At 37.8% G+C, this 15,867-nt stretch overlaps 1 protein-coding gene across 3 annotated transcripts in view; it reads right to left on the bottom strand.

Annotated features, from left to right (window-relative positions):
• Nucleotides 1–3,306: 3,306 nt before the first annotated feature.
• PDGFC (platelet derived growth factor C) overlaps nt 3,307–15,867 on the bottom strand; it is a 206,955-nt gene continuing 194,394 nt past the window's right edge. For 2 of the 3 annotated variants that reach the window (XM_025921706.2, XM_086704005.1), the window contains 2 exons: nt 11,735–11,952; nt 3,307–5,133 (listed from right to left, as the gene is read on the bottom strand). In XM_025921706.2, coding sequence (XP_025777491.1) covers nt 5,017–5,133; nt 11,735–11,952 — 335 coding nt within the window. In that variant the 3' untranslated portion in view covers nt 3,307–5,016. The remainder of the gene's footprint in view (nt 5,134–11,734; nt 11,953–15,867) is intronic. The other variant, XM_086704006.1, reaches the window with a different exon arrangement.

Genomic DNA, 15,867 nt, shown 5'->3' with positions numbered 1-15,867 from the left:
TGCAGTAAATTTTGAAATCAGGAAGTATGGGTCCTCCAACTATGTGGCTATTTTTCAAGATTTGTTCACTATTTTGGGTGCCTTGCATTTCTAAGTGCATTTTAGGATCAGATTTCCAATTTCTGTAAAAAAAAAAAAAAAAAAAAAAAAAAAAAACCTGGTTGGGATCCCATATGTAATTAAAAAGTGATAGTTATTAATCTTAAAATAAACTTCCACCAGAATACTAAATCTCTTCCTTAAACTTTACATAGATTTATACTGAGTAAGAATGGCTTGGCAGTTATGAAAGAAATTGGATTTGGTGTAGGTGGCTGGGCAAATGCTTTCTGAGGTAGAGTACTAAAGTATGTAATTAACATTTTGACAGACAAAAGAGGAAGTTATTAAAATAGGTTAGTGTAGGAACAGTGCTTTAAAAAAAGAACCCAGCATGTGCGAGCATATGTAGGAATATTGGTGCTTACGGGAACTGAGTATTCACTACAATTGTACATTGGGATTGACGATGCAAAATGAGTCAAAAGAGGTAAATGATGTAAAGATTATGAATCATCAATTGCTGATGTCCATGTTTCACATCTAAAGACTTTAAATTCTGACTCACAAAAGTTAATCATACTATAGAATGTCTCCAAAACATGAATACATAAATGAATTATTAAATGCCCCTAAGCTGAATAGAGGTGATATCTGAAATACGGTTAGTAGAAAAACCATTAACTGGAAAACCAAACATGTAGTTTCAAAGCACTGCTAAAGAAGAAAATCATTATATCACTTAAACTAACAAGGAACATTTTCATCTGCAAGCTGTAATCGCGGTGGCAGGTGCCCCAATATAACCAGTAGACTGGATTGCTTACAACTAAAAAATACCCAGCACCCATCTATTAACTCTTTCACTTTACAGATTAAGGTGCTGACGTTCAGAGATATTTAGGGTCTCCAGGGGGCCTGAGGTCAGTCATTGCCACATTAAAAAAAATCATTTATTCATTTGTTTGTTAGACTAGTAGTCTGAGACATCAAAACGAGGGCAAGTAATTATAAATTGACAATATCTGCAACTGCAATATTCCGGGGAGCATGGGAGAAATGGCTTAATTCAAGTGGGAGTTAAGGAAGAAGAGTTTTGCTGAAGAGCGGCATTTGAGCTGAGACTTGGGAGGAAGCCACTGAGGTAAGTAAGCAAAGGAACAATGCTTCCAAGAACAGCGTGTGCCAGCACAGGGATGCGCACAAGTATCGCTATTCTCATGAAACTGTTAGGTATCCGTTGACGAGAGCTGTACGTTAGGCTTGATGGTGAAAAATGAACAATGAGACAATAATAAATTCTGAGTGTCATGCAAAGAATTACAATTTAATCCTTCGGAGTTCAATTGTAAATTTTCCACCCCAGGGACATAATCAGATTTGTTGGAAGGACTCCCCCGGTTAGTCGTGCGAAGGGTGGATCAGAGGGGAGTGAGACCAGGGACCAGAAAAGTGGGGAAAGGAGAGTGGGCAGCATAATGAGGGCGAGCCATGTGGCTCTAAGTCAAAGCTGCAGCTGCAGACACGGAAAGGTAGACACCAACACAAGAGAGACTTTTGAAAAGGTAAAAAGCCAACGGGACTTGTTGACTGACTACATATGAAGCATGAAGGAAAAACAAGATGTCAGGCAAGTGGTCGATTATATTTTCAATTTTCTACTCCTTCTTATGCATGTAAAGGATTGTGATTATTTATAACTTTTAAATGTATTTATAATATATAGTTAAAATACATTAAAAACTCAGCATCTTTTTTTGGCGGTAAGCGCGTCGCATTATATTAAATATATGATGTTGAGGGAGACTTGTATTTTCTGCCTTTCCTTGAGTCCAGTCACAAGCTTAAGTAAATGCACCTCAAGAGAGGGATGCGCTGAGAATAACGAAATGAAGCCAGGGTGTTTTCACAGTGTAAATTCTCATTACTTTCTCATTTGTTCCTTCCCACAGTGCATACACTTATTGCTAGAAAAGAAAGGGAATGAAATACAGAAATGAAAAATGTAGACATGAAAGCCTGCCTTGTGCCAATTAGGGATTGCTCTTTTATTTTAATAAAATCACAAGGTAGCAAAACAGTTCCTCTCAAGGGGCAAAGCACTAATCCAATATATCACATGTAAAACACTTGTGGTCAATACAGACAATGGGGCGCCTGGGTGGCGCAGTCGGTTGGGCGTCCGACTTCAGCCAGGTCACGATCTCGCGGTCCGTGAGTTCGAGCCCCGCGTCAGGCTCTGGGCTGATGGCTCAGAGCCTGGAGCCTGTTTCCGATTCTGTGTCTCCCTCTCTCTCTGCCCCTCCCCCGTTCATGCTCTGTCTCTCTCTGTCCCAAAAAAAATAAATAAACGTTGAAAAAAAAAAATTAAAAAAAAAAATACAGACAAGATTTTTCTGGAAATCCGAAAAATTATGGTCACCGGTGCCATTGATGGGTTATTTTTGTTTGTTTGCTTGTTTTTGGTCCAATGCACAAAAAGGTCTATGAGTGAGTAAGCATAAAGCAGTTGGCTTTTCCCACTCACTGGCGACAGCATGTGGGACTACCTTCATAGAGTAATTTCTTCTGGCTTTCACCATTTTGTAAGTAAACAAAAAAGAAACATTCAAAAATAAGAGGGAAAGAAGGCGCTCCATTCAATGGTGGGAAGCGCTGGATCACAGACAGTTACACAGGCCATTTACTGTCAGATTTAGTTGAGTCTCTGCTATGCTAATGCCGGTTTGCAAATTGCCAAGAGGGAGACACAGGGCACTGCATATTCCGTGAAGCACAGTGAACTACGTCTAGCAGGCCTCCGCAGGGCTGGGACCAAACCACGAGGAGGTAAATCAATAAGGCAGCATTTGTATGGTCCTGTATTTGTTCTCCAAGTGGTCGGGCGCAGGGTAGGACTGCTGGATGGAAAAGTACCAAGAAAGGGTACCGCCCAGGCCTACGGGAGCAGTCTGAAGACAGCATGGCCCTGGGCCCTACCTAGCCTTCTGGGGCGGGTGGAAAGGCAGAGATAAGACACAAGCCCTGAATAGAAATCTGCACCTGAAGGTGAGGACCCACACCTGGAAGTGTGCTATACAAGGTATGTTTAGTCTGTATGCCAAATCAATTTATGCTGCCCCCCCCACCCCCACCCCGCCCACCCTGCCGGCCAACTCAATAGCTGCCATTGAAAATGAAGACAATGTAAAGTTACAAGATTTTTTCTTTTTCAGTTTCACACTGCCGTATGATCAATCACTAACCATTTCACAAATCACATACAACTTTCAAGTCAGGTGCAATTTAATATACCAGAAATCAGTATCAAGACCAGGGAGAAAAAGAAATGAGCTCCAAAATATTGGCGACAAGAGACAGGGAATCCTCAACACTTTTCTACCTGTCTTTTTTGAATTGACACAGGCTTTTGCATAACGGAAACCACGGTAACACAAAACTTGATCTTCACTCTCCTGGCGTCGAGACAAATCTTGCGTGCGCGTGCACACACACACACACACACACACACACACACACCGTTTATCTCCAAAATAGCCACATTTTTTTTTATTTGGTGATCCAATACGTTTTTAATTCAAATAGTCACCACATAACCTAGGCACAATATTAAGCATTGTACAAGCAAAGTAATTTACTGATTTTCATTTCAATTGCCAAAGAGTACAATAAGTGAATTGGTTACGGGATATACTTCTGTACATAAAAATATCCATGTATTTATACAAGGGTATGGAACAGAGTTTAAAGATAATAAAACCAGAACATCACAATAAATAGGATGTGTTCCTACAGGATAGCAGAGTGCGCTTTGTCAGTAAGCTGTCCAGTCTTTCTTCAAGGTGCTTTATATTCTTCTGAGCTAGGCTCACATTAACCAAAAGAAGGGTTAGGGGTTAGTAGTTGATTCTGAATCTGAATGCCTAACTTTCATAGGTTGCTTTTTATTTGCATTTCCAATAATAGGGGTAGAAGATATGATCATTTATTTTCCAAAAGTCTTTGCAACTTATCAAATCCTATTGATTTCCCACTTCAATATTTTAAAACGCAGATCAATCTAAGCTCTAGCACCGTATGACCATGAGATATATGTATTTCTGTCAGAGCAACAATATTTTATATCATCTTTGTTCCTCTGGCTATAACAATTCTGTTTAGAAAAATTTTACCAAGCTAAAAAATAGTTGATCTAGGTTGTCATAAAAAAGAATATTAAATACCTTTGGTAAAAATAGATATATTTAACAAGATTAGAAAAGCAAACAGTTATAGTGTCAAAAGGAGAATATAAAAATGTACACGATAAAACAAATAAACCGACTTGTAGATAAAGTGAAGATAAGGCCACTCTTCAGGTTTGTCTCTTCCAGAGTTCTCTTCTAAATGGTGGAAACTTTAGTAAGAAATATGGAAAATCCAGTCTTTCCTGTCAGCATGACACGAGTTTGATTTATCGTAACACCCTTCCTTTTTAAAAACCAAGGTTGTAGGACATAGATCACTCTGGTTTATATATCTGAATGTAAGGAAACAATTCCAGATTTCTGTGATTTTAGGCCCAGAACATGGAGCTTTAGAGTTAAGCAAGGCAACAGAATCAGGTGCTCATCGCACAGTTTTTTCCCCGTACTGACATTAGCCTAAGCCGCATGGAGACAGCTGAAATACGGAACACAGCTAGCTGAGTAAGCACAAGGCAACTCTGTCACTAGCTAGTGATGCACAACATTCATTTTTTTTTTCCAGGACCAAAGACCTTTTCTCCTGTTATTCAGGCCTCTCCTCTCAAAAGAGCCGTTGCACAACTTCTAATTCCGTGTGGTGTCTCCTCTTTTAGAATACACTGTAAATCCTGAAGATGAAAGGTCCCTGAAGCAAACAACTGAGATTATGGATGGAGATAATGCGCAAGTTCTCTAACAGATCAGCCACTGAGCTGTACTGCTCTGGGAGAGGCTGTGCGTGCTGATGCGGTTATCCTCCTGTGTGCCCTCTGCACACACAGTCACACTCCTCGTGGTGCTCCAGGGCCACGTCCGTGAGAGATTTATGCAATCCCCTGACACCACTCTTTGGTCTCAACTGAAGGACCTGAAAGGGAACAATGTAAGCCATCTTTAAAATCAACCAATGTCTGTAACGTTTGATTTCATGGACAAGTAAAATTTCAGAAAAGAATCTCGGGGCCCAACAAAGACTTACAAATTTTTATTTTTTTTCTGACGAAGGCATCGTGAACACCTACCCCCACCCTTCAAAGAAATCACAAACGATCATCAACTTTTCGCGAAAGAAAGGATGTTTTAATAGCAGCCACTTGGAAGGATGCCGCCTCCGAATACGGAACGGTCCTGACATCGAAAGACCTACTGTGCACTCCGTTTCACTCCTCTGACAATATTACAGAGAATTTCGCCTTGATTAAGTAGTTTGAAACCACTACTGCCCAGCCGTCTTTCTGTTTGTTGGTTTCTTTCACTCATTCATTTTTTTCACACATTTAACAAAAATTTATACTTGAAGCAATACAAGTACTGCGATCCTGTGAAAGGAAACACGATCACTCTACAGCTGAGTCTGCTCAATTATGCCACTCATTAATTTTCTTGGCTTCGCTTCAAGTCCTCTATAAACTTGATGAGATGGATTAGATGTACTTCATAGACATCAGCCTCCGTCACAGTTAACTTTCCGCAGCTGGACCCACTGTGCAGTAAACGGAGGCTTGGGGATAATAACAATGATGCCTCTATTAAATGAACTTAATGTGCAGTTTGGCCTTTTAATAAAAAATATAGCAAGACAGACACTGATACTCAAGATATTTCCTTTTAACACTGCGACAGGAAGGCACAGCTATGTGTTCTGTAAAAGATTATCTGAAGTATTTGATAAGAACTACCTACTCGGTGTGTATTTTCATTTCTTATAATAGAAACAATAAAGTTTCGAGGAATTGTGTTTGTTTGGATTATGAACAAAGACCAGGGGACATAATAATATGGAGTTGTCTAGTTTCTCTGTTCTCTGGGTAGGACAGCGATAACTTCATAGAGCAACTTCTAAAAGATACTCTTCCGGGAAATGTACGTTAATCCAAAGAGGCACAAGTCGAGTCTCATGACCGTTTTATTTGAAGATTTAAAAGAGAAAAGTAGAGAATGTATACCTCATTTGGAGTATGTGGTCATATCAAAGGTTAATCAGCTAACATTTTTTGAATGCTTACTGGGTGCCAGGCACTGTAATAATGTTTTTACATACTTTAACTCACAAGAATTCTATGAAGTAATTTACAATTACTACCCTTATTTTACACATGAGTGACCAGAAGCGTTAGAGAGAACAGGGACATAACCAGTATTTGTACTTTGGCCAAAGATGAATTATTAAAGTCAGGCTGATAGATAATAATTTTATAAAGACTTAGAATATATTGTTAGTCATACATTCTACTGATTTAGTAACGTTCTTCCCAGAGAGCTAAACAGCAAAGTCTTGTAATAACTATGAGAAATAGGGAACTTTTAAAGCAGACTTTTCTATTGAATTCACAATTCCAAAATAAAATTACCAAGACTACATGATTTTAACATGAAGCTTAACCCAATGACCGTCAAATATATGTGTCAATACTGAGTTACTGTTTTTGAACTTAAAGTGGCATCAAAACTGTTAAGACACTGGTGCTGTAACTTACCCAACTTTTGTTAAAAATTCCTTCTGGAATGAGGTTGAGTGGGTAGATAAACTGCAATATTGGCATAGCCAATGTCTTTAATTCCTAACTCCACTTGTATACATTTTCCCAGTTAGCAGGGGGAAAAAATTACTATAAAAGGTAAGAGTTAGAGAAGCTACCATATACAGCCGTAACAGGCAGCCATGCCAGGCTACAATCTTACAATCGTTCTTTCCTCCAGGAGTGCTTATGTCGACGTGCAGTCACCGAATAATAGCACCTCCCCACCCCCCTCTTCATCTACTGATATTTATGGAGATTTACAAATAGCAGAAGAATCGTATAATGTGGTAGTGATGCAAAGTCTTAGATAAGAAATTAAAAATACATGGGAGGGGACTTAATTAGTGCTCTCCTTCATTTCTTTATGAAGTTTTGACTTTGGAGGAGAACGATACGTTGGAAAATGACCAACAGGTCCCAGATAATATTAAAGAAGACAGCAAGACAGAAGCATGTCTCAAACAATTTTGAGAGAGAGGTTCGAACTAAAACTACAAACCAACCGAAAAAAAAAAAAATCCAGGGAAAAACTAAAATCAGAGAATATGGAAGTGATTAGATCAGGTACAAAAAGAACCATCAGGAAATAGATGATCATGTACCACTGCCCACACTGTGCAAACAAAGTGCTGTTAAATTTTGGGTGCCATGGAACAATGGGGGCTGGTATTCACTACAAAAAAAAAAGGCAGTTGAATTATATACTTTTTATCCAGAACAGATCTATGCAAGAAAAGCAAGACCATACCAAATAAATAAATAAATAAATAAATAAATAAATAAATAAAATATCCCATAGATCTTTTTGCCTGGAAAAGAATACTCTACCTATCTTGGGGCAAAATTCATTAATTTTTTATTGATCATTTGCCATAAGCAAAGAATAAGGCGAAGCAGAGAGGGTGGGGAATAAAGATGAATGGGAGAATAGCTAATATATATTCAGGGAATGAAATATGCCAGACCCGGTTCTAAGTGTTGTGTCAGCTCCTTTAGTCCTCACAGTAAGGTATGAGCATTAGATGTTCACTTCACACATGAGGAACCTGAGGTGCAAGAGAGGAGAAGCAATTTGCCCCAAGTCACACAGCTAACAAATGTCAGCTTCAAGCCTTGGCTTCACAGATGGTTTTCTTCAATACTGCAATGTAATGTTATCTTTGTTCTTTTTGGTTCTCAATTCAGTAAAAACAAATAAAAATAAACAATAATTCTGAATGACGTAGCAAAAAAAATCTCTAATAAACAGGTCTTTAAAGTTCTACATATGCACAGAAGATGGGCTAGTTATGCTAGGACCGGCAGGAAACTAGGATGTATTTTGAGGAGGACGTAACATCTGAGCTCATATATATGTAAAGTTCCTGTCTTGCTTTCTGAAAAATCCTTTTGTGAGATAGAAAAATCTTTAAGGAATTTTGAGGGAGGCAAAACTGGCTTCCAATAAATAGTATCTGGTACTTGATGTAAAAAGTAGTTAAGAATCTTTTTAATAAGAAGATTATGCTGTAATATTGGGGCGCCTGGGTGGCTCAGTCCATCGGGTGTCAGACTTTGGCTCAGGTCACGATCTCATGGTTCACGAGTTCGAGCCCCGCGTTGGGCTCTGTGCTGACAGCTCGGAGCCTGGAGCCTGCTTCAGATTCTGTGTATCCCTCTCTCTGCCTCTCCCCTGCTTGCACTCTGCCTCTCTCTCTCTCTCAAAAATAAATAAACATTAAAACAATTAAAAATTATGCTATGTAACAATACTATCATCTTATGTATTACAAGCCTTTTGATTTTCTAAACTTATTTTTGAAACAATGGTTGAACAAAAACCACTGAAAGTGGTAAAGGAACCCAAATGGAGAATAATTGTTATATTTGTAGTAACACAAGGAACATAATTCAGCTTATTAGTTAAGGAAACTGGTATAACAGAGGTGAAAGCGAGAAGAATTAGGGTATCTAAGCTCTGTCTTTGCTTCTGTCTTCTCCATGAGGTGGAACAGTCTTCAAACTGAAAACTGGAACAATAGGAATAAGAAAGGAATCATCAAAAGGAATTAAGGCCCAAGATGGGCTTCACTGCAAATGAATTAAGTCTTTGGATCCAGATTAATGATATTCAATGATTTAATGATTTTTAGCACTATTTGAAATTCTGTTCAAAAATAATTTCACTTCTCTAGGAGTAGTACTAAGCTCAGAACTTACTTCCAAAATATACGACTGAGAAAAATTTAGGTCTCAGAAATGATCAATTACACCAAACAAATAACCCCCCCTTTTCTTTTAATAAGGTGTTTTGTTAACAAAAACACCATCACAGAAAAAATCAACGATCCCCACAAAGCATTATAAAAAATTAAGACATGATGGTTACTGGAGATACTTGTGAGAAATGTGAAGTAGGCAACAATACAGTTATATATATCCACATGTGCGTTAGAGATGCTTTGTGGGAAGCTTGTAAGAGGTAATCATGGAATTAGATAAACATCCATAGCTGTATATGTGTACACACAGATAATGCACATATAACCACCCCACCCAAAGACTAAAGAATAATGGAGTGATGTCATTCTGGAAGGCCAGTAAGTTTACAAGTACTTCCCATAGTCTCTTCTCACACAAGAGTTTTATCTGAGATTATAAAATAGATACCTCATACTCTGTGGCAAATTTTTTTTCAATGTTTATTTATCTTTGAGAGAAAGAGAGAGAGCGCGGGTGGGGGAGGGGCAAAGAGAGAGGGGGGCAGGGGATCTGAAGCGGGCTCTGTGCTGTAAGCAGAGAGCCCAGTGTGGGGACCGAACTCACAAACTTGAGACCAAGACCTGAGCTGAAGTCAGAAGCTTAACCAACTGAGCCACCCAGGTGACCCCTGGGGCAACTTATCTTAATAACCCTAAAACCGATGTGATTTGAAAAGAAATTTATAAGTATAGGATGGAGGAGGATATGCTTGACCCAAGGACTGATTTAACGAAAGAGAGCATGATGTGGACTCAGCATCCAATAAACTTGTTTAAAACAGGCTAATACGACTGGTCAGGGTTGTATAGCTCTTAGAATGGTGGCTATAAACCCAAAAGTTGTTGGCTAAATCAGGTCTGCAAATATATCGTATTTAATAAGGACTGGCTTTAGAAAGCCCCAAACTGAATGATTTTAGGTGAGAAAAGATCACTCTGGCTTAATTCCTATTCTCATCACATCCTTTCATGGTCACCGATCAATGCTGATGCCTGCCTTGCTTGTAAGGCGGTTTATTTAATCTGTTTAGAACGACTGTATTAAGGGTTTTTTTCTGGACTCCCAGATTCCCAGTTCACAGAGGAGCAATAAGGCCGACCTCTGGGCACAGCCTGGCTGGAGCTCTCTGAGCCACCAAGCTCATGATTAGCTCCTTCTGAAACTAGAGTGGAGACGATTCCCAGCACAAGAATCTTGAGAAGCATGGGATGTAGAAACGAAAGTAGCACATGACTGATGGTGGTAAAGAGTCCATTTTTATCACAGACTGCCAGTTTGGGACATTACTTTCCACAGACTGCAATCTAGTAATTGTCATGGAATAACACAGCTGGGAAAAACCTGAGAGGTTATTCTATTTTACATTTACTTTACAGGGGTAAGTGCCCTGCTGATGGTCACAAGTTAACGGTAGATCTAGGATGAAAACAGTGTTCCTTATCTATTGGAATCCAATGCTTTTGTCCCACTTTATCAGCTGCCAACACAATACTGCTGAAGGGTAGGACAGCCATGTCATATAAAGTGCAGTTTACGACGCTGGGTATATTCAGAGGACTAACAGATAAAGAATTTTATTAATGTCCTTATGCACATGAAAAATTATTTCATTTAGTTAGTAGGTATTTATTTTGTGTTGTTCTTTTATTTAGTGTAAAAAATGAAACGTAATGAGATGCAACGATACAGAAATGAAGTCAGAAGGGCAGATTTTGACTTGATATAATTTAAATGTTTTATAGGATTAAAGCTGACTCATCAAGAGTGTTTTGCTTTCTGGTATAGGAATGCTACATAACGCTCCTGGAGAAAGGCTGGGCATAACTGGGGATATTCTAGCAATAACAACAATTTGGAGTGTGTAAGTTCTAAGGTTCCCAAAGGTCTGAAGAACAATCATTAGTAACATTTAATATTTATATTTTCCTTAATTCCACAGAATAAAAAGATGAAAGGAATCCATAAAGGGTTTAACATGCTTTTCGGGGCAACATGAATAATAGGAAGATTGGTAAAATTACGAACATATCTACTTGGGATTTATGTGCCCATGTTGCCTCAAATGGAAAAAGAAATATCAAAGATCTCCTTTCTCCAACATAGACAATAATTTCTTTAAGTCTGTCTTTAAAATATTTTCCCTTAGGGGCGCCTGGGGGCTCAGTCAGTTAAGGGTCCGACTTCGGCTCAGGTCATGATCTCGCGGTTCATGAGTTCCAGCCCCGCATCAGGCTCTGTGCTGACAGCTCAGAGCCTGGAGCCTGTTTCAGATTCTATGTCTCCCTCTCTCTGCCACTCCCTGGCTCCCACTGTCTCTCAAAAACAAATGAACATTAAAAAACAAACAAAAAAAATATTAAAATATTTTCCCTTTGTATTTGGGAAAGTTTAAAGTTGAAAAGTTTCACCCATTTTCTCCGCTGCAGAACGCATTTTCGTTTTTGTAGGACAGATGAAACCCTCACTGACCGCCCATGTTGTATTGTCAGAGGACAAACTTTCTACAGCTTTAACGCCTGGACGTTTGAGTTAAAGGTCCTAATTTTAAAAAATGAAAACATGAACTAGTTTGTGAACCTTATTTCTCCCCCCCCCCCCCGCCCCACGGATGCTGTGTCTCCTTTCCGAATAACAGTCCATTGCAGATACACAGTTTTGTTATCTTCTGAGATGTGGAGGAACCCGAAAAGAAAATGACACACCTACCTCATGGTATTTTTTGGTGACTTTACTGGGGACGCACTGACACTCATTGCAGTTGTGGAGACAGCAGGCACAGTTTCCACCACAGCGTTTAACCAGGAGACAACCTGGCCAGAAAATGGTATCGGTTCTCTTTAGTTCTTCCCTTATGGACACCGAGAAGTTACGAGGTGTGCAGCTGTATAGTCTTACCTCCTCTTTTAGAAGGTTCAGATCCACCACTACATGGCATAAAGGGAAGCAAAGAAAAATACATGTTCATGCCTTGAGCCTGAATTCATCTCATCAGACTCTTTTCACAGAGAAACCGATCTTGTTTCACAAACAATACGGCCAACAATATCCCTTCTTATTTTAACTAGGTTTTAGGGCTATTGCAGCTCGCCGGTGGGACTTTCATTTTATAGTAAACAAAGCTTCATTATGACTGACCGACCAATAAAGAGATACCATTGTGCAATATTAAGACCAGAGCCAACAAAACAGTTGAGAGCTATAAATAGGAAACTTTATAGAGAAAAAGAGGGCTACACCTTTTAACCCTCGTAAAACAGTAAACAAGGAGAGCACTGGAGGAAATAATAGAATGTAAAATGATGAATGCTTTGATTAAAAAACAAATGGAATTTTTAAAAGGATTAGAAGCTCATGCAATTAATGAAGAACAACTTACAGAAACTTGCAGACAGAACTTTACATAACTTTTTTTGGCAATAAGACCCAGAAAATGTAAAAAAGGCATGAAGAGAATGAAGTTTTGAGGACAACGGAGTAGGTCATGAGTGAAAAAAAAAAAAAATGATACATTTTAAAAGGGCTGAGGTTGCTGAAAACCTCTGCTTCCGATGCATGGAGTAATTCATAAAGTCTGAAATTCAGCTTAAGGAGACTCCTTCAGAATTCTATTCTTCTCCTTCTAAAGGAGGGAAGAAGTGTCTAATTTGTAACAATTGTCTCTATTCTTTTGGTAAGTTGGTTAACTATATAGTGTTTTATCCTTCAAAAGAATACCTACTTGTGAAGACCAAACAAAATATTCTTTCATTAGATTGTTGGAGTAAATTCTGAAAGCATCATTGTTTTTAACTAGAAAATGATACTTGCCTCAGTTAAATGATAGCAAAATAGCATGTCATACTTAATATGAATTTATATATAACATGAATAGTACTTAACCGTTAGCATAAGCAACTTTATAATTTTAATGTCTGCCTTATGACTTTGCCTTTTTCCCTCCCTAGAAAGAGTCAAATAATAGCAGTTCCAATAAAATTGAAGAGTTTTGGATAACACACAATTCATCAGAAATTTTTCTTCAAAAATAAAGATTTTATTAAAGTTTGGAATATTACCTAAATATAATAAATCCAGTTAAATACCTTTTACTAACATTATAAAGAAGAATTGAAAAAAAAAAGAAATACATTTTCTCGTTAAAGATGGCTTCAAGTAATAATAATCACTATGTACTCAAGTTTTAAAGAATTAAGTGCCAAAAAAAAAACTGAAAAAAAATATTGGGGGTGCCTGGGTGGCTCAGTTGGTTAAGTGTCTGACTTCAGCTCAGGTCATGATCTCATGGTTCATGGGTTCAAGCCCTGCATCAAGCTCTGTGCTAAACGCTTGCTCAGAGCCGAGAGCCTGCTGCAGATTCTGTCTCCTTTGCTCTCTGCCCCTCCCCTGCTTGCACTCTGTCTCACATTGTCTTTCAAAAACGAATAAATGTAAAAAAAAAAAAAAAAAATTAAGTGCCAGTATTTTAAAATAATTTTCAAATGACAAGGTGATTAAGAATCAAGTGCTTGTTTTCTTGTTGCCTGTTTTACAATTCTGTATTTACTTGTACACATGATAAAATTTTCCTAAAATGTCAAAGGAAGCCAATGGAAGTATTTTCAATAAACATATTGTAAATCATGCATATGCAATTGTAAATTATAAGCACATGTAAACTATATGGTTGATTAAAACCTTGGTCAAGTATAAGGAAACGTCAAGGAAATACCAGTTCAAAAGGTTCATTTCAATATCCTATTTAGCTAAACAATTATTTTTTCCAACTCAATAGAAAACCGTTGTTTTGAGTATTTAAAGATTTCCCTTTCAACTGAAAATTGATCATGTGCAGGAAAGCTTTTAAATATTTAAGAGGAAATGAGTTCATTCTTTTGAGTATCATAAAAGACCAACTTATCTCTAATAAAAGTAATGAGATAATTGAGTTAAATCATGTCACACATTTCACCCGATTTCATTTCACTGAACTAACAGTTATTTGTACATTGTGAATCTTTCATTGTGAAAGCTGTATATGAGTTTATCTGAATCTTTTCTCTAGAAGTTAGTATCTGGGCAAGAAGGGTTTAGAAAGTCTAAAACATGCACAAACATACAAAAGCCGGTTGCCAACACTTTGAACGCTGATTTAAGATTTATACCTCTTTAGAATGTGAATGAAGCTCTTAGCCTTCAAAGGCTATTCATCTACCTCAGTGTTAAACACACTATTTCATGCAACTAGAAAATGAGACTGTATATGTTCACTTTAAAATGTTTACTTAACCACAATAAAAGGTTAGATAGATTTCCCAAGTGAACTGAGTTATGATACCTGCTGCAATGTGAAAATTTAAACACCCTTGCAACTTGGCTTCCACTCATTTATCATGTTTGACACAAAAGTCAAAGCCCTTTTTAAGTAAGCCTGACTTAGAAAATAAGGTATTTTCTTTTTCCGCAGTAGCAATGTATGAATGAAAACCTTAAGCCAGAGGAAGAAAAGGGGAAAAAAAATGAAAAACATTAATGCAGTCCACACCGGGCTAAAAAATACAATTAAGGATTTTCAATGTGGCATATCTTATTTGAAATTTAAGCTTCCCACTTGTAAGGCTTCAAGCTCATCTAAGCTTCATTAAAATAAGTCATGTGACTATAATTTAATGTCATGAATTCTCCATAAATTCTCCAAACATTGTGAAGAACTTCTATGCCAAAAAAAAAAAAAAAAAGAACAAAAAAGAGAAAGATCATGTCCAACACATACCTTTTTTTTTAATAGCTTAGCTATAATATTATGGAAGTTTCCCTCTGCAAAATATTTGAAAAATCAAAATCGGTGTTCGGGTTCTTTATATCCTTTTCATAACTACTCCCTAAGACAATACATGCATTAGTTTGTCTTTCTAAAGAATGAAGATTTTGAGCATAGCGCCAATTAAAGTTGTTTTTCCTAATGCAAATTTTCTTGTTCAGATTCACCCATACTGCAAGTTTTACTAAAAAGGTAATACCCCCGGAAAACAAATCATGGTTACACTTCACTTTGTTCCTTGTTCATTCTTTTAAGATATTCAGCCCAAGGATATTCTATTACTGCAATGCAATCTGAGGGTGGTCTTTCTAAGATGAATGTGGTAATACTGTGATATGTTTATTCTGTGGAAAATCAATTTTGATGTCTAATTAGAAGCTTTTAAACATTTTACTCCTTGTTCCTTTGTAGAAAGACCCTTGGGAGGGGAGTTGGTTTTGTCTATATAGATGTTATCCCACACCTGCATTTTAGTTTACGTAGAGTTCCAAAAATATACACTGCTTTTCTCACACTTACTGTATGCTTAAAAAGTTAATAGTTTTGGCAAACTGCACAGGACATCAATTTGGAAAGTGCTAAATGAATATTTGAAAGAGCTGGTTCAGCGCTGGATGCTTTTAAATACATGCTAGCCTCTGGCCAAATCTTCACTGAAGCACCAGGTGGAGAGGTGCAGGCTTAAAGGCATGGCTAGAGGGGAGATTTTTAGGCTGGAATCCTGAGATCAGCTGTCAAAAACAAGATCTGAGCTTAGAACCTGGTTTACTCCCTTTGCTTCTTCCAGATCAACATGATAATCTACTTCAAATTTAACAAAGGCTCTATTCACAAGTGTTTCAGCCAGCCTTGCAGATCTTCATTTTCCTGTTCCTAAGTGGGAGGGAAGGGAAGTGTTCGTAAGTTATTCATCAAGTTATTCATCAAGATCCAATCTTATAAATATGTAACAGCTTTCAGCATCTGGACAGGATTCCGCTGCCCATGTACTTTAACACCAATTTCAAATATTGCTGAAAGGAAACCACGTCTGTTGGCATAG

Source organism: Puma concolor, chromosome B1 (genome assembly GCF_028749965.1).
Source record: "Puma concolor isolate L17-30 chromosome B1, mPumCon1.1.hap2, whole genome shotgun sequence".
In the NCBI taxonomy this organism is placed as follows: domain Eukaryota; kingdom Metazoa; phylum Chordata; class Mammalia; order Carnivora; family Felidae; genus Puma; species Puma concolor.
The sequence above is the reverse complement of the archived record's forward strand: the minus strand, read 5'-3'. Positions and strand labels throughout refer to the sequence as shown.